This window comes from Gambusia affinis, linkage group LG20 (assembly GCF_019740435.1).
Source record: "Gambusia affinis linkage group LG20, SWU_Gaff_1.0, whole genome shotgun sequence".
Classification (NCBI taxonomy): domain Eukaryota; kingdom Metazoa; phylum Chordata; class Actinopteri; order Cyprinodontiformes; family Poeciliidae; genus Gambusia; species Gambusia affinis.
Genome location: NC_057887.1, coordinates 21,670,443 through 21,689,573, shown reverse-complemented (window position 1 = coordinate 21,689,573; position 19,131 = coordinate 21,670,443). Strand labels below are relative to the sequence as shown.

Below are 19,131 nucleotides of genomic sequence, written 5' to 3'. Positions count from 1 at the left end.
GTGTGACGTTACTGTAACCAGCTGATTAGGCCCATTTTACTTGACATCAAAGATTTTTATTTTTTTTCCCCATTGTCATGAAAAGCTCCAGTTTCCTGTTATTTATAGAGAAAGCCATTTGGGCTCCAGTGCATGTGCCACTGTTGGCATGCAGAAGAGGTTCAGCTGTGTTTACATGGTGCTAATTGCTTAGTTACAGCATCCAAGACTAAACCGTCCAAAAGAGAGTGCTTTGTCAAATGCTAGTTTATTAACAGGCTGTAATAGATGTCCTCTGCTCTGCGTGCTGGTTTTCTTAAATCACCTCCATTTCTTTCTGCTCCCTGCAGGACGGCACGAAAACGTTCACACGCTCCCCGTCTTGGAGGAAGATGTTCCGGGAGAAAGATCTCCGCGGCGTCACGTCCGATTCCTCTGAGACGCTACCTGCCAACTTCCGTGCCTCCGCCATCTCGACGCCCTCGGTCACGTTGAGGAAAGTCCAGAGCGAAGGTGAGGAGTTGCAGCACTGCATGGTGGGTAATTACAGCTACAGGCAAGTTGTATTTTAAGTGTTTCAAATTAGCCAGGGACCAACGCAAACTCAAGTCCACCTACGAGCCTTAGTCTCAGTTCGGATTAAATGAACTGTGCAACAATGCATATGTGAACGCCAACGTCAGTTGGCGGCTTCAAAAGCAGGAAGTATACTACAACACAGTGCATTCTGGGTAAATAAAACCAAAACAAACACGAGAGTCAATCGCTAGCGGGAGAAATGGCACGTACTATTTTTTCCCAAAGAGAAAAAGAGAAATCCTCCAACTACTAGAATCTGACGCCTCTCCATTGTTGTTTACATTTTGTAAAGAAGAAAGTTCTGCTCAGTGTCTTCTTCAGAGGTTTTGTCGTTTTTCTTCAGTGGTTCTTGATGCGGTGCCCCTACAGGCGAAAGGAGGAACAGGTTTTTCAGAGGGTTTGGTTCATTTGACCCAAAGCAGGATGAAAGTGAACGGCACCAACTGAAAATGTTCCGAATGTCTCGATCTTGGTCGCCAATCGGACCAAATCTACCGAACTATCGGGTGTGAAAACACTGAGAAGTGTCTCTTTAGAGAGAATTTCATGATTCTTACTGCAGTCCAAATCTGGTTAAAAACTCTGGAAACGTCCAATCTATGCAACTGTAAACAAATATTAAGTTCTACTCTTCTGTTGTACTGATTATATGACATCCCACTAAAATACAGCCATGCTTGTGGTTACAATGCTGCAACTAGGCCTGTCACAATAATCAATAAATCAATCAATCACATGATAAATTAAAACAAACTCTTTTTTTCTATCAAAAACTGGGTGATAAAAGTCTTCAGTCTGGTGATTTGGTCTCAGCCAGCTCTTACTTTGAAGGACAGTTTTGTCTACAGAGACTTCATGACTCTTTTTATTTGTTTTGTTTATTTATTTTGGATAATTAAAAAGTCTTCCAGTTCCAATGTTAAATATTCATCAGAATTTAAAGTTTATTGATCTGTAAGAATGTATTATTACTTAAAAATGGTCTCAAAACAACAATGTTATCATTTAATGCGATAACTTCTGGGACAATTTATTATGACAGGCCTTGCTGCAACATGTGACAAAATTCAAGCAGCATAAATAGTTTTTTATAAAACTGCAGATCCGAGTGTCCGGTAAAACCTGGACGGGTCGTCTGTAACTGCAGAGAAATGATTCCGACTCCGTTAATAATCCTTCTTCTCTTTCTCAGCTAACTCCGGTCCCAGAGGAGAGTCGGGTTCTGTGAGAACGTACTCCTGCTAAAGATAAGCACACCAGGTGAGAACCTCCTCCTGAACCAACGCAAATAACAGCACTGGGTTACAGGAGAAACAATTCTCTGGTTTTTTTCAACTGAATTATTGAACTGTTTTGCACCGCTGAATCCAAAAATGACATCCACATTTCACCATCAGGTCAGGTTTTTATTGTAACTTGATTTGGACTAAATTGACATCATCGGTTCATTTCCATTAATTGACATCCAAAAAAAGGTTTCAGGAGAAAAAAATGGTTTTCTTGCAGAGTGTATTAATGAAATGTTACAAACTTGGATTTCTGTAAGTCTAATAATAAACACTTTTAAGTTTAAGTACATGTAAATTGAACATTACGTCTCCATTGTGGAATATTCTCTGTCTCTTTTCTGTCCTGATGGAGTTTCTCCTCCTGCTCATCACTCATTGATCAGATTCTCAGGAAACCGATCCAGATGTGAGAACAGGTCCTGCATTTTGATGCTCATGTCCATAACTCAGAAAGTTGACCTGATTGAGCAAAAACCAAGATGACTGTTGGATTCAGCTCATCAAAATGACTCCAAAACAGTTGAAAAGCCCCAGACAGTTTCCTGGCTCTGTAATTACCAGTGTAATAACACAAATGTTTTTTTTTATTCCTCTTCTTCTTTAGAACCCTCTTCTACTCCAACCGAAAGAAAACCCCCCCACATTTTTTAAGAAAAAATACCGAAGAGCAAAAGCAAAAACGGACACCAGAAGACGAGTGACATCATGTCCCGAAATAATCAGACAGTGTGAACGATTTCTGAAAAAAATGACGAAATAACGAGTGAATGTCCATTTATCCACCAGTTTCTCTCTCTCTTTCTGTCTCTTCCTCTCCATAGTTGTGGCATGATGATGATGTTTGAATCTGTAGAAAGTGGTCTGTAGAAAGTGACCATCGCCTGTTGTGGATTCATCTTCTTTTTCTGAGCGTGAGACGGCAATATTGACACAACGAATTTACAATTTAAGAAATGCATTCCTGTTCAGATCGAGTGAAACGGTCGATATATTTTCAGATGATCAGACTCTGAAAGGAGAAAACACTCCGACGCAGAACTGACGTGTGTGTGTGTGTGTGTGTGTGTGTGTGTGTGTGTTCTGAAGCCATAGAGGAACTGAGATGCACAAATGTGAACAGGACCAATGATGAGAGAGCTGGGAAAAGTGCTTTATGAGAAACTCCTGATCCAACCGGGATTTAAAACATGAACAGTTTAGGTAGGGAGCATTTGTGTTAATATGCATGCCAAAATCTGTCATTTCAGAGTGAACTTCATGATATCAGTCATCTAAAGATGTGGAAGCTCGGGTCAGGACTTTGTAAAACGTGTGTATTTTATTTTTATCATTTTTATGATAACTGCTATTGTATGTATGTATGTACAGTTCGTATGTGTGTGTATTAAACCGTACGTTCATTTCATACTCAGTTTTAAGGCTGACTGTAATTTCATTTTGCGGTTGATAAAAAGGAAATATGTTTTAAACTATGGACATTTAAGATATGCTACTTGTATGTGTACATTTTGGAGAAGAAAAAAACCCACATTGTGTTATGATTTAAATTCATATTACTGGAGAGTAGTGACATAATATGATGACAATAATGAAAATGATTGTAAAAGCTGTAATTAAAAAAAACATACCTGTAATGTGGCAGATTGGAGTTTTTGCCTTATAATGTCTGAAGATGTTTTATTTTTAATTTTTACACATCTTGAATCTACAGCTGCACAGAGATTTATGAAAACTGGGCAAAAATCAAATATTAATTTAATCTGAGAAGGCAAACTGAACTCTGATTTCTCTGTAGAAATGTATCACGTCAGTCTGCTTATGACAAAAACAGATGTAATGTGAATTACATTATTATTATTATTGAAGCTCAAAAGACATTAATTCAGAATAATTCAAGCTTAAACTTCAAACAATCTGCAAATAATAAATACTTGTTTGATTTGAATTTACACCAGATATTCCATCTGATGGCGTTTCCACTGTACAAAAAAAAAGAAAAGAAAAGATGATGCATCTGGAGTGTTTCTTACTGAAAAATAGGTTTTGTTCAATTTTTCCCAGCAGGAAACTCTGCATGCCAACGTTGTGGAGTTAGACTGTTAGCTTATTTCTGGTGAGATAAACATGGCCTCTCATCCAGTCCTGTTTGAATACATATGAACATCTTAAAGTACGGTGGAGGGTCTGTGATGCTGTGGGAGTTTTTTAACAAATTGAAGACGAAGGACTGAACCAGTAAAATGGCATCAACAACTGAATACAGCAAGACTTTTTCTAACAGTAAACTCAGGAGAAATTAGACCTAACAAACCAGCACCAAGTGGAGGCATTTAAAAGCACAACATCTAATCTGTTTCACACTTGAATCCTCTTTCTCACTCTTTTTATGAGTGAGAAATAAACCATTTTCATCTTCACCTCTTTACGTCCACAGAGCTCATCTGTTTCCTGTTCAGATTGTCTTTACAGCAAAATGCACATTTATGAAGCCACTCATCCACTTTATGTATCTTTGCTACAAATGATTTTTCTGAGAATTTGGTGAGGGATTTCTTAAAAATGTAATCACAGATATTACTTCATCGTCCATATATGGTAGCACCTTCCTGTTTAATGACTCTAAAGGCTCTTTTGTTGCAGAAAACTCCTTTTTAAGTTTCTGTTATTTGCTTGAAAATACAAATCAATGCACTGTAAAACATTTGAAGGTGGTTTAACTTGAAAATGAAAATCAAAATGCTGCCTTGAAAATGCAATTTAAGTCAATAAGAAAATAGTTTTGGTTTTTACTCAGAAATTAAAGTTCATGAAGTTGATTTAACTAGAGACAAGTTGTCTAAACATTGTTTTTTAAGTTCATTAATCTTGAATTGAGAGTTTTAACTTAATGCTGCAATTTAAACCAAATAATTATTTCACAAAATGCAAGAAAAAAGACTGCCCTCACCCAGTTAAAGAGACAAATTTCTCTATTATTTTAGTCACAATATCAAGTTTTTTGGTGTAGAATAAATTAAATTCTTGTTTCAAATCACATGAACCAAATTTCTGATCTGATGATGAATTTTATTGAACATCTGAATGAATTGAGCTCAGAAACATTCAGTGTGATCAGGACATTATCCTCAAGCTTTGCAAACTGTCAGCTGCATTAAAATAAACATTTGCCTTAATAACACCAGAGTCACATCAAAGTAACGCTCTTCATCTCAGGATACAAAAACACGCCGCTAAGCATTCTGGGAAATAGTTCCCACTCCTGTCTTTCTTCTTTCAGTTTTTTAAGTGTTAACCTAAAAACTCTGTTTATTCAACTCTTAATAAAAAGTTAACACAACTTTCACAGACTCAAACATTTAGGTTCAAAAACTAAAACTAACTAAATTTATTAGACTTAAAGAGTAGATCGTAGACAACTAAATGTAGGCTCAAATGTTTTACAGTGTAAAAATGCTGACAGTGATTCATCTTTCATATATTTTTATATTTCTTTCTCTAAAATGTGACAATAGATTACCTTTACATTGCAAACATCACTTGTCACAATATCTGGAGTCAGTCTGCTGTGATCTGGGTTTTCGGTCGATGCCAGGCGGCGAGTTTACAGCCTGACGTTCAGCGTCTCTCTGGTGTCTGCACAGCTGCGCTCCTGTAAACACTTCCCCTGCTTGGAAATCAGTTTCAACCCACTCCTTCCTTCTCTTTCTCTCTCAAACACTCATACATCAAACAGAATAAACACCATAAAGTCCAAAACACGGCCGACGTCACTTCCTGGCAGAATCACTGGCCACATTCTGCTGCGGCGCGTGACGCAGGGAGACGTGTCAGCGCTGCATCTTCCTTCTCACGTTTGGAAATGTGTTTATTTTCCGAGCGGAGGACTGCAGGGGAAGGCACGCGAGGTTACAGTAAATGTTGTGAACGTGACAAAAGGATCTTCATCACTGGTGTGAGTTAGAGCCGCTTCAGCTGCGTTGCTGTGTGTTGAGGTAACATGCAGAACATCTCATATAAACACTGACTACTGCATCGCTGGAATGTGGCGAAACGTTTAATTTCAAGACTTTTTTGATGTTTCGTTTTTTGATAATCGTGTTGTGCAACAGAATGGATTTGTAAAAAGTGTTTAAACCTCATTATGGGAACACTGGTCCAGGTGTTCCCTGGATTCCAGTTTAAGCAGTTTAATGTCTGACTCACACACTCTTGTGAAGTTGGACCTCCTTCTCCTAACTCCTTTATAAAAGCACCAAACTTCCTTTAATCCAGAAACTGCTCACACAGAGTCAAGAATTTCATATTTATTATTTATTTTGGATTTTTTTCCCACTAGCTATTTATTGTTATTGTTTATTTTGGATTTATTTTATTTTACATTCCCTTTTATTCCTTCGTCAAAATGTTTTTGTTTCCAGTTAAGCGCCCTTCCTGCCCGTTCCCTTTCCTTTTCTTAACCCTCTCTCTTCGCTTTTCGTGGTCGTTTTACATCCCAGAATCCAACCCAATCCTCGCCTTCAGGAATCAGCTCAGAGAGGTGCATCTCTACACAGGTATGTACCGAATTTTAGTTTCATTCAGAGCAGGAAGGAGAATCTGGGATTTAATAAAAGGAACTGAGATTTTCAAACATTTTGTGGATGGAAAGATGGATTTCAATTAAAGGTGTGAATCTGGACAGTGAGATAAAACAATTTAAATCTCTTTCTGCATTTATAAGATATTTAAATTATATGATAACGTCTTTTTGATCCTTTTCACTCATGATTTCTTTTATCTGTGACATAAACTGTTCATATTTAAGTGAATTAAATAAAAAAACTTAAGAGTTCATTCATTTTAATTCTGCTGCAGAAAATCACAGACGGGGTTTGTATGTGGAGATACATCTGGATGGGAGAGTGACTGGAAGTGATGCTCAGAGTCCTGATAGTGAGTAACTGAGTGATTAAAACATAAACAATATGTAAAAACATATGATGTGCAAATACAGAAACCAGCACATTTTTTCATCTCACATTGTTAATTTTCCTTAAAATTTGATCTTTAATTTGAATATATGTATTTTATTGATAAAAACAACTAAGAATTGTTTCCAACCAAACTGGAATGAAATATTTGTTGAAATAATGCTTCACTTTTTAGAGTTGATCAGATTGTTTAGGGACTTTAATTCAGGAATCCAAGACTTTCTGTTTCTTCTACACTGTAAAAAACGTGTTTTGGTCGAGTTTCAAGTGAAAATGTTTTAGGACATTTGAAATAAAACTAAACTAATTTACAAGTAACTTTTCAGCAGGACATGGCAGCTTGTTTTAAACCAATTTTTAAATATTGATAAAAAAAAAAAGTGCAGACTTTTTCACTCATAAAAGTACATTTTTCCAAAATTATAAGTTTAAAAAATCCTCCAGAGTGGAAATAGTATTTTTTTAAATCAATATTTATGATTTATTGACTCCTATTTCTTGTTGAATAGTTACTGTTGGTAAGATCATGTGTTTCTGAAGTGTATGACATAACAGAGGCTCCTTTCTCTTGGTCACTCTTGAAAATGGGAAAACTTGATTAAAGTACATAAAAATTGGAAGAGGATTCAAGTGTGTCATTAAGGGTATAACAGAAGTTGAAGAAAAATCTGAGCTGTAAAAATAGCATTTTCAGAAGATGAACTGATAATATGAGGGCCTGAAAACTGAACCTGTTTGTTTGTCCAGGTGTGTTGCAGATAAAGTCTATTAAACCGGGTCATGTGGTCATAAAGGGGCAGACATCGTCCCTGTTTCTCTGCATGGACGACTCCGGGAGTCTAAGAGGACAGGTACGATAGAGGAAAGTTCAAGAACAATTAACTTTTGATTCTTTATTCTTATTTTTCCTTGTCTGGTTAAGAAACTTTTAACGGTTTCCGCTCATTTCAGACAGCCTATGACGAGGCTGACTGCTCCTTCAGGGAGCTGCTGCTGGCTGATGGCTACACCCGTTTCCTGAACTCACAACATGGCGTTCCTTTATCACTGGCATCCAGAAACTCTCCAGATCGACACTCCGTTCCTTTCACAAGATTTTTACCTCTCAGGAATACTTTAACGGTTTCAGAAGAATCAACAAAAACTCAGAGGGACTTCAACCTGGACTCGGATGACCTTCTCGGGATGGGACAGAACGTAGTGGTTAGTCCTCAGCTGTTCGTGGACTAAAACACAGAACCACAAAGAAACCAGAACTGTTTGGGTTTTGAAACTCTGATAAGCGATTGTCTTCTAATTTATTATTATTGTTTTTCCTTAAATATAATTAATACTGACCTAAGTTATTTATTTATTTTGGTGTCTTATTTAAAGCTTATTTAAATTTTTATTAATTCTGGGAATTGCTCAGATCTTTAGAGGAAAAATGAATAATTCTGATTTCTTTTCCAGCTAAGGAAATCCTGGAATTGCACAATTGTATTTGTGTAATTCCATTTTTTTTTCTTTTTGGTATTTCTAATGCAGAGCAGTGCTCAGCACCTTCTTGCGCAACAGTGGAAAAATGCCTACGTGAGAGCAGGTCGCCCTCTAGTGGAAGAAACTAATAATGAGCGCAAAAGTTAGATTTTTATTTTATTTTGCTAATTTCTGTTGGATTTGTGATTTACGAAAGAGGAAAAAATCTTAACGACAAAATTTCTAAATTAAATTGTAATTCATGAGATTGTTAAAAATAAAATAAAATAAAATCTGATTCAAATCTCTGGACATCTTGAGTTATGTTTCTGTTTTTTTTTTTTTTTACAGTAATCACAAAGACATACCTACTTTTTTTCTACATTATTTAAACTGACAGAGTTTTAGCCTGTTTTGTCATTACTTTTACCATGAATTTATGCATATATTGTCTTTTTGTTTTGAATGATGCCAGAAGTGGTTATACTACTTCAACTACAACTCCCTCTATGCTGCCATTTTAAAAAAGCTAAATAATAATAATAATAATAACATTTATATTTACAATAAAATATATATAGCTGGTCAGTCAGCATATCAATTATCCACAATATGGGCTAAATTAACACAGAGATGGTTCACCAGTTGTAAAAATGTCAATAATCAAAGCAAATGTGATTTTGTTGAAAACAATCCTCTCTCATCATGTATTCCTTTCTGAATAAATGAAGCCTACTCAAATTAAAAGTTAGATTTTTCTATTTTGTGTGGGAGGCACTGCAAAAAAGATCAATATACTTTAGAGGGATCCACAATTAGTTGAACATGTTTACATAAGTGGGTTGTAATTTTACCATTAACTTAAAAATTGCTGTTTGTGATACATACAACTCAAAATTACTTAACTTTTTTTTTTAGATATTTTGTTGTATTTGTCACGCATGGAGGTAGCCATTTTATTGGCAGTAATTTTATAACAAAAACAGCGTGAATGAAAATAAGAGCACTGAGAAAGAGCCGAAGAAATTAACCACATCCACCAGTAGGTGGCGGTAATGCTACTTAACGGTTTTTCCAACCCTAATAAAATTCAAGAAGAAGAACAGCCGTGAAAAATACAACTTCCTAAGCCTTTTCGCTTTCAGCATTTCTCTCTAGAAGCCTTTAAGTCGTAAGCAAAATTGATAAAAGAGCCTTACCCTCATAAGCTTAAACGAAATGACATGCAGACATTTTCTAGCCACAAAGCGCGGTGTAAAGCCAGCCCCCAAGTCCGCACCCGGCTAACGAGCGAAAGACGATGGTATAGAGAAAGCTCTTTTAAATAAATAACAAAGCTATTACCATAGTACCGAATGTGAAATCATGGACCGACACCAGGCAATAAATTAGACCCTAAAAAGATGTTCCCGGACCGCGCAGAGCACATGAACTACTTACCGGATCACACGGTCCGCTTAGAGGTTCGTGTCTTTCATTGTTTCAGTTATGAAGTTGAAGTTAGCAGTAGCACAGACATCAGCTTCTTCGGGTAACTTTTTCCTCTTATTTCGTTAGGTTCTCCTCATCTTCATTGCCGCTTGTGATTTCTACATTGACATCGATTTCAACCCGCTCCGGTTCAGACTGAAAAGGCCGAAAGTTGACTGGACCGGTTAGCTAACACTACGGGACCTAGCATGTCATGTAACCAGAATGCATTGCAGTGTAAACAACATGGCGACGTCCGTATTTCAGCATATGACAATATTTTTCTTTAAATCTAGAAAAACTAAACAGCCTACACTATTTTTACTGTATTGTTTTTGAATCTAAAATAAATATTTCTCAAATAAAATCTATGGTTACAACTAATTGTGGACTCCTATAAGGCTTATTTCACACTGTTATCAGAGCTCAATAACAATATTGATAAAGTTAGTCACTCCGCTGCTACCAGACAAATCTAAATTATGTTTGGAAAACTAAAACAAAAATGTATTGTTGATATCATAGACCTACTGGTATGATCAAACTAACATAAAATCTTTAGAAGTTATCATTTCTTCCCATGCCTTTAAAAATGTTTTGCTGTAATGTGGGAAATCACATTGACGTCATGTTTTTGTCACTTCCTCATCTTTTGTAAGCAGAGATCTGGATTTTATCCACCAAAAACCTCATTTCATTTCGTCAGTTCGGACTTTACTGGTTGTTAAACGGACAAGCTGAAGCCAATTACCAAAGTGGTTTATTGTAGAAGGATTGCCTTAGTATGCATATCTTCTGTTAGTCTCCACTGTGATGTAGTGGAAAATCTGAAGAGTTTTATTGAGACAGAGGAACATTACTAGACCATTATCGGATGACAACTATTTGGCAGTTATCAAGACTTCTCTCAGCAAGTCAAACATGAAACACAAGGTCTGATATGGCAGCCTAAAGATATTTTTTTCATTTTTATTTTATCATAAAATAAAAAAATACAATTATCACTTGGTGGATATTATATTTGTTAACCCATTTAATTTCTAAACATGTATTTTTACTGCCTACAGATTAAAGTAGCTTTCATGAAAATTAGTAAAATAGTATCCTTGACAAAAGCACTGAGCAATAAAGCATAAATTAAGAGTATTACTGCCATAACATAACAAAGAGAGCATGTAATTAAAACAAACAGACAAATGGAGCCTTTGTAGACTTTTCACAAGAGTGTTGAGAATGTGAAGTCGGATCAGGACAGATCCCAGTCTTTCTACGGAGGCAGCTTTACTGCCGTTTGGCTGAGCTCTGTTGTGACGTAGCAATCATCTGTCTCGCTTGCACTTCAACCTTTAAGGCAAAAATAACTAAGACGTCATAGTTTCAAGGCACATACTTTCTGAAAGTCATTTTCATCCCAAGCTGGAAGCATTGCTACATGTTAGCAGGAGTTATTTTTATACCGTTACCCTGAGAATAGAAAGCTGTTGGTAGTTTGAGCTGTTCTGTGAAAAAGGCTTATCTGCTGTTATATTTAGCTGACTTGTGTTGCTGAAAAGGACGATTAAGCGAGGAAGTAGAACCAATACAACATTTTCAGGAGGTATAACCTTGATTGTCTTACTCAAGGTGAGAATTTAAAAGCGTCCCTTTGGAGTTCCTCCAATTTTTTCACTTTTGTTGCAAGAATTAGCTTATTTACTTACACTTTTTGTGTCTTTGAATCCCGTCTCTCTCTAAACTTGTGTAACTAGTGGTTCTCTCAGATACATGTTACCTCCTGTGTACTCTGCCATCTGGCCAGTACATAGTCCGCCAAGTAAAGTCCCGTTGAGAGGGTTGCAGATTCCTTCAGTGGGATAAGATTCTGGATCTTGATACCTATCCCCATCCTCAGTTTCCTCTCCTTCAGGCTCCTCATCCTCCCACAGGGATGTCTGCACATGATTGTACTCAGCTTGATTTTCACATTCAGTCTCTCGGTGGTAGAAGTAGCTGAAGTTGGACACAATGACGGGCACAGGCAGAGAGATGGTCAGAACACCAGCAATGGCGCACATGGAGCCAACCATTTTACCCCAAACAGTCGCAGGGTACATGTCACCGTAGCCCACGGTGGTCATGGTGACAACTGCCCACCAAAAGCCATGCGGTATGCTGACAAAATCCGTGGTGTGGTGGTCAGCTTCCGCAAAGTAGACGGCGCTGGAGAAGATGATGACCCCAATAAACAGGAAGAAGATGAGCAGGCCGAGCTCACGCATGCTTGCCCGTAGCGTCTGACCGAGGATCTGAAGGCCCTTGGAATGCCGAGACAGCTTGAAAATTCTGAAGACCCTCACCAACCGGATGACTCTGATGATGGCCAAGGATGTGGTCGGAGACGAGTCATCGTCTTTGGCCAGCTCTGTTCCCAGGGTGACAAAGTAAGGAAGGATGGCGCTGAAATCAATGATGTTCATGACATCCTTAAAGAAGTGGATCTTGCTAGGAGCGCTTGAAAATCGCATGATGAGCTCAAAAGAAAACCAGCATATGCACAAAGTTTCCACTATGAAGAAGGGGTCGCTGAAAATGCTTGGAGGAGGAGGCATGTTCTCTGAAGAGTTCCTACCATGGGAGTGGTGTTCCTAAAGAGGAACAGACAGGAAATACAGCAAAAGTTTGAAACATTTTGGTAAACTAAACAAGTGCACAATAACAAAATATAAATCCTTTTAATTGGTATTAAATTAGAAACGTTAAAATGTATAAAGAGTTTTGCTCCAGAAATTAAACAATGCAATGTTTTCATTTTATGTCATTTTGGTAGTATAGAAAAACTAAAACAAGCTAAGTCCAATGTTAACAAGTAAGGTAAAAATAATAACATACTCCTGCAGCTGAAATTGTTCTGATCATGAAAAACATTTATATCTATATGAAGATGTATGTAGCTAGTTAAGCTACATTAAAACTTTCAGCGGTAGGAGGAAAGGGGTTAGTGCTGGGTGGATATTGTGTCAGATAGGTTATGTGTTCATTGATAAGATTGTATTCCTTGAACCTTTTTAAATGGATATATCTCTTGTAAGCCCTGCTGGGTCAATCTGGGTTTTTTTTTTGCACAGTCGCACCAGCTGTTTTCTTCCTACAGTTAAGGAAATATTTTCAATTCAGGAGCGGGGAAACTTTCTCATTAGAATGTGATTTATAATTCATCAAAACCAAAATATGTTCTCGTTTGCTCACTGCTGCTTCTTCGTTTTCTCAGAGAGTCTTGGTACTTGTTAGCCAGTCTGGTGCTTTCATGGCCTAAAACATCTTTAAAATATTAAAGAAAATATCAGAAGTTTGTTTAAAACTGCTTTACTAATCACCATGAGTATCTCCAACATGGCCGCAATGTGTAGCTTTTGGAATTTGATGACATCAGTAGAAACACTACTAGGAATGTTTATGCTAAGCTAGGCTAACTAATAAAAGGTTTTCAGGGTCCATTGTTAGCCTAAAGCACAGAATACTCAGTGAATACACATCTATCATCAAAAATATTCACAGTTCATCGACAAATTTCTAATAAGCTACATTGATATTTACTGTTATTGCCCTTTAAGGCAGCATGCGAAACGTCTTTTACATTTGGCACTTTGTGAACTCTTCCTCAGACCACCTGTTGTTCCATCTGTCGAGTCATTTATCATCATATTTCTTCGCAGGATGATATGACACTGGGAACATGTCCAGTCAGAAGTACGGTGATGAACGACCTGAATATAGAACAATATGCTTTGTATGTTGTAATGACGTGTGCAGCATATACATACATATATATATATATATATATATATATATATATATATATATATATATATATATATATATATATATATAGATTGAGAGAAGCTTAAATGAAGAGGGAGTATTGATGGTGACTTTCAGTAGCAGGTTGGTGACAGTGTTTATTACTAACGCAGTAAGTGTTGATCCGCTCCATGGGTTCTCCTAATACTAAATATAACCCCTTTAAGATCCCTAAGGAGAAACACGAGTGTCTTCCTCATCCATCTGCACCTTCCCATCTCCCTGTTTAACACTGCTAGTGAACAGTGGGCGTTCTGACTTGGACAGGAGAAAGTTACTGTAGTTTCCTGGCAGCAACGCCAGTCTGGCGCAGCACAACACTGCTGGAGGAATGTGTTAACATGACCCAGTGTATCCTGCCCATCCTGCAAGACCTTTAAATCATTGGTTCCAAGCCATCGGCGAGCTTTGGCTCTCACCCTTGCTCATGTGTAAGGTCATTTGTGACCTTTCATTAACACACCTAACGTCCCTTCGCTCTGTCTGTATTCTAGTTCCCAAGTGACACTCGGTGTACCCTTCCTGAATCCATATCAGATTTAACAGCCTGCTAAAATAATCACACCCTAAGCTTCCTGCAGTGTTTCTCTGGTCTGCATCCAGGAATATTGGCCAAAAGCTTCCAGTGCCAGTATTTTCCCTTCAAGCACACTCTGGCACTCTCCAGGAGAGTGTTTACCTGAACACCTGCCTCACATGGTATCATGTTTCCTTCGACCCAAATAGTTAAGCATATTCCGTTTGAAAACTCTATACCCTGATGATTTGATGAAGGCTGTAAAATGTGCAACATTTGGCTGCGAAGGTTTATTTGGCTCAGACGCCACTGCTATAAATATTAAAACCTGGACATGTTAATAAATAAGTCCTTTAGGAGTTATCTAAAGAGAGAATTTCCTAAAAAAATACTCCTGGGTGCTACCAGCAACTGTTTGGAGACAGATGTGGTTGCAAAAAATGGGATTCAGGCAAATAAAACCAAAAATCAAAAGATTACATTTGTTTTAACATAAATGACTAAACCTATAGGGTTATGGTTGGCAGAATTAGGGAGGATAGTTTGTTATATTAAGGTCTTACTAATCTATTATAATGTTTAGATAAAAAAACAGCTATTTGTAGGTCTGGTTTTCTTCCAGTTGACCTTTTTTTTTTAGGTACAAACAGTAGCCGTCAGCGGCGGGACGTATCATTTCTACCCACTGTGAAAACCAATGATTTAAGACAGATTACAATCTTATATTTTACTGTAAAAGATAAATAATATCTACCAGCTGGAGATAAAAGTTTGGACTGAGAAAGACTCAAAATCTGTCATATTTCATAAAACCAGAGTCAGCAACAATAGTGTGTAAAATAAAATGCTGTGACCAGATAACTGGGTATTTTCTCTGAAAGTAATATAGGCAATAATATGGTTTAATAATATAGGCAGAATTATGGTTTCTTTGGTTCCTTTTTTTTAGTAAATTAAATTTCATTTCATTTCTCTGCATTGTGTTTTGGTTCCTCCACCTTTCATTTCATTCCTCTTAGCAAACCATGTACCTAAACTAACATATTTCAGGTTATTTCCTAACATATTTAGATATTTATTGAGATGAATTGTCCGAAAAAATTTCCTAATAAAGAAGTTAATTTTTAAACAATGTCCTCTTTTCCGCGCCCTGAACAACCTCACATGCAAAATAGTAAGAAGGGAAACATGTCAGTGTGCCAGTACTAAATGTAGATCCGAATGGCTAACTTACCTGAAACCAAAAAAATAATAAAAAAATATTTTTTTTGTTATATCTAAATGTTGGAGGTTCTTCTCTTCAACATATTTCTCAACAATCTTATTATGAATAATTACTATGACTGGGTAAGTGACTTTACTCCCTTGCTGGAGTTTCTTATTCTTTCCTGTCCTGAATGTGTAACCCATGTTAACTTCATTACTTAGAATAGATCAATTTTGAACCACCTAAATCTAGAAATGTACTAAAAACCAAGAGAAAGCCTGTATTCTAATTGGTGGTGCCGTTTTCTGGTCACTTGCTGATTACCCGTATTTAAAAAGACTGACCTGCTGATTTGGATTTAGGACGATTCCAGTTTTTTTTTTGTTTTTTTTTTCCTGAAATGTTGCTAAATATAGCAAGAAAGTTGCTGAGTTGGAAACAACGGCAAACATGCAGACATGACCTGGAGGGTTGGTCGCTGCAGAGCAGAAGAGGACAGTGGCTGATTTTTGGACATTTGCTGAGGTTGATGAGATCAGTGGATAAGATCGGCTTCATGTACAAGTACTGGCCGATCACCAGTCTCCCAAAATGAAGGAAATTGGTGCTGATAAATCTGTGCACCTTTAGCAGCAATCTTTTTCGGACACATGGTGTCCTCAGGGTCGTCTGCATGTTGTAGGTGTTTCACTGCTGCTGCCACCCTGCCTTAAATGAATGAGTAACTGCATTCCCATTGACTGCATAAATGCTTAAATTGGAATTATGAAAATGAATTTGCTTACTGGAAACACTCCCATATATTATAGTCACAACATATTGATAGTTTTAACAAAAATGTAAAAAACAACAACATGTTTTTTATAATCAGTATTATAAGGAGACAATCCAGACATTTAAATCACCTGTGCAGGAGTGGGGAAACAATTCAGTGTGTGTGTGGGCAATTAAAATAAAATAAATTTTAATTGTGCCGTCTTTTAATAAAGGTCCAACTAAGCCTGTCACAATAATACATTTTGCTGGACGATAAATTAGAAGTTATTGCGATAATCGATAATATTGTTGTTTTCAGACTATTTTTAAGTGATATAACTGTAATGGCAAAAATAATAATGCAAGAATACGTTATAAAAAATCAGTAAATTTTAAATTCTAATGAACATTTAACATTGGAACTGGAAGACATTTTAGATATCCAAAATAAGTAAACAAAACAACAAATAAAGTTTTTATAAATAAAATTGTCCTTCAAAATAAGAGTTGGTTGAGACCAAAGGACCAAACTGAAGACTTTTATCATCCAGTTTTTGGTAGGAGAGAAAAAAAAAGATAAACGATAAATTGTACCAATGAAAATAACTGAGTTTGTTTTAATTTAATTCATTTATTGATTATTGTGACAGGCTTTGGTCCAACCAATGACTGGGTTTGCAAATTAGCCCGTGGTTAGAAAACCTATGTACAAAACAGTGTTTGCTGTGTTAGGGGTTGGGGTTATGTAGCATGTGACATTGTTTAATGTTCTGTGCTTGATGGAATAAATGTGATTGAGTGGAGCTGAACTGGAACCATGCAGGACAGTGGGGCCCTGAGCAGCAGGGTAAGGGCCCACTGGGGTAGAACATTATGTTCCCAACCTCTTTCTTGAAGTCAGGCAGCGTTTCCAGGCAGAAGATGAGAATGGACAGCACTATCACCATCACACTGATGATGGCAATAATACGGGCCCCAGACGAGGATTCAGGGTGCTCAAACAACATCCACAGTTTTCGCTGGACCTCATTGGACGGCAGGGGCCGCTCTTCCTCTTTAGGGAAACCCTCGTCCTCCTTGAAGCGGTTCACGATGTCCTCTCCGAGCTCGTAAAACATCAGCTCGTCCATGAAGATGTCCAGGGGGATGTTGGCGGGCCTGCGGAGCCGCCCCCCGGACTGGTAGAAGTACAGGATGGCATCGAAGCAGGCGCGGTTACGGTCCAGGAAGAGCTCGTTGCGAAGCGGGTCAAAGTACCGGGCTCTCCGCCTGGGATCCCCAAGCATGGAGTTGGGGAACTGGGCTAAGGTGCGAAGCTGGGTTTCGTAGCGCATTCCTGAAACGTTGATGGCCAGTCTTTCACTCAGAGCCCATCCGCTCCTCCACAGAGCCCCGGAACGCCGCCGCTCTTTCTTCTTCTCGTTCTCATCCCCTTTGTTCTCCTTCTGTCCCTTCTCCTCGGTGTTGAGTTGGTTCTTCAGATGTTTGTCCTTTTCCGTGTTCTCCTCACTTCCTCTGTCTCCTTCTTCGAATGCCTCTGGATCTCCACTATCCATCCCTCAGAGATCAGATTAACCTCCCACCTGAGACTTTGTAGAACAACTGGACCTGAAGGCGGACTCTGTTTAAACCAGAGGGACGAGTCCAGCAACGGGAGTCACAGATGACAACAAAGTTTGTTAGCTACTGGACCTGATAAGTTTTATTGCGCTCAACTGACTTTGTTTAGTTTTAAAGAAAAAGGGCAAGCAAAAGTATGTTCACTGCAAAAACACAAAATCTTGCCAAGTATTTTTGGTCTGTAATTTCTAATGCTAATATATTCGTACATTTTAAATAAGACAAAACTTACAAGTAACTTTTCAGCAAGATACAGGAGCTTGTTTTAGGTCAATAATTCCTTAATATTGACAACGTACTGGTTCCACTGGCAGATTATTTCACATCACATCTTGCTGAAAAGTTACTTGTAAGATAGTTTTGTGTTATTTAATGTGTAATGACATACTGCACTAGAAACGAGATAAAAAAAAACTTTTTAAGATTTTGTGTGTCTGTAGAGGTAGTGTGAGAAGAAAGTCTACTCACTATTTGGAAAGCGAGCTGCCGAAAGACACCAACTGGAGGAGGAGGATTCACATTGTTCGCCTCCTGCTGCTCACCAGGTAGTCTGTCTTTTCGCCTGCCATTATGTGTGTGACACAAACAGAATCCTTCCTTTGGCCGTCTGCTCCAGCCGGTGATGTGATCCGCTGTGTCCAGCCAGACTCCCGGATCAGCCTGGTCACAACCTCTGTCTCCAGTTGTTTGTTGAAGGAACATCCAGGATTGCGCCCTGTCCCTCAGTGGAGGAAATGTTTTAGGAGCGCTGTCGTGTTGAAATTAGATCCCCGGCAGACCCTTCCACCTCCTCCCTGTCTTGTCCCCTCCACTTCAGCCATGAGGCATGACAACCTTCAACCTCGCTATCGAATGACAACACGCCTAAGCAGGGCATGGTGCTTTGGAGTGACAGGAGGCCCCGACCCTATATGATTAATGCCAAAGTTTTTAATTTAAAACCTTGATAAACATTTTTAAGAAGCCATTTGATTTAAAGGTATTTTATATTTCAGTTTAAAAATGAAATATAGTGCGGTGAGGCAATGATTTTAAGACAACTATAATAATCTCAGAATTATTACTATAATTAAATTATATATTTGAAAAATGTTTTGGATTTTGACTAAACTCAAGAATTGCATATCTTTGTCTTTGGACTCAAATTTGGACTTTCATGTTTTTATTTGGGACTTTTAAGTGGTAACCTTAAAACACATCAAATAAAACGATAATTCTCCATCTAGTTTTTCCAGAAATGTTTTAAATAGTGTAAATTAAGAAAAAATAAAGATCAGATGGTACATAATCAATTAAATCGATTTGGAAAATGTGGTGGCATATACTCTACCGAACAGTACGGTGATACACCACCAGAGGGCGGTAATGTTTTGTAACAGAGGCTGTTGTGTACTGGCGACATTTCCTCACAGCTGCCTTCATTCATAGCAAACAAACCCTTCTGCTTTT

At 37.8% G+C, this 19,131-nt stretch overlaps 3 protein-coding genes across 6 annotated transcripts in view; 2 read left to right on the top strand and 1 right to left on the bottom strand.

The window, feature by feature from the left end:
- LOC122823612 (liprin-alpha-3-like) overlaps nt 1-3,115 on the top strand; it is a 33,510-nt gene extending 30,395 nt beyond the window's left edge. For all 4 annotated transcript variants that reach the window (XM_044103413.1, XM_044103414.1, XM_044103410.1 and 1 more), the window contains 3 exons: nt 330-492; nt 1,751-1,818; nt 2,452-3,115. In XM_044103413.1, coding sequence (XP_043959348.1) covers nt 330-492; nt 1,751-1,803 — 216 coding nt within the window. In that variant the 3' untranslated portion in view covers nt 1,804-1,818; nt 2,452-3,115. The remainder of the gene's footprint in view (nt 1-329; nt 493-1,750; nt 1,819-2,451) is intronic.
- Nucleotides 3,116-5,132: 2,017 nt separating this feature from the next.
- Nucleotides 5,133-8,047, top strand: fgf21 (fibroblast growth factor 21). The gene is made up of 4 exons (XM_044103409.1): nt 5,133-6,400; nt 6,702-6,779; nt 7,565-7,668; nt 7,769-8,047. The coding sequence occupies exons 1-4, from the start codon at nt 6,250-6,252 to the stop codon at nt 8,045-8,047; spliced, it is 612 nt and encodes a 203-aa protein (XP_043959344.1). The 5' UTR covers nt 5,133-6,249.
- Nucleotides 8,048-10,577: 2,530 nt separating this feature from the next.
- LOC122823610 (potassium voltage-gated channel subfamily A member 1-like) lies at nt 10,578-18,287 on the bottom strand. The gene is made up of 3 exons (XM_044103408.1): nt 18,151-18,287; nt 16,947-17,683; nt 10,578-12,369 (listed from the first exon to the last, which is right to left on the bottom strand). The coding sequence occupies exons 2-3, from the start codon at nt 17,616-17,618 to the stop codon at nt 11,476-11,478; spliced, it is 1,566 nt and encodes a 521-aa protein (XP_043959343.1). The 5' UTR covers nt 17,619-17,683; nt 18,151-18,287; the 3' UTR covers nt 10,578-11,475.
- Between the last annotated feature and the right edge of the window lie 844 nt (nt 18,288-19,131).

Bases quoted from the DNA above. Each gene is read 5' to 3' on its own strand.
- fgf21 (XM_044103409.1), top strand. From the start codon at position 6,250: ATGTTTTTGTTTCCAGTTAAGCGCCCTTCCTGCCCGTTCCCTTTCCTT. The intron at 6,401-6,701 runs GTATGTACCGAA...ATTCTGCTGCAG, and splicing joins AGAGGTGCATCTCTACACAG to AAAATCACAGACGGGGTTTG. The intron at 7,669-7,768 runs GTACGATAGAGG...CGCTCATTTCAG, and splicing joins CCGGGAGTCTAAGAGGACAG to ACAGCCTATGACGAGGCTGA.
- LOC122823610 (XM_044103408.1), bottom strand. From the start codon at position 17,618: ATGGATAGTGGAGATCCAGAGGCATTCGAAGAAGGAGACAGAGGAAGT. The intron at 12,370-16,946 runs GTTGGGAACATA...GTTCCTCTTTAG, and splicing joins TGCCTGACTTCAAGAAAGAG to GAACACCACTCCCATGGTAG.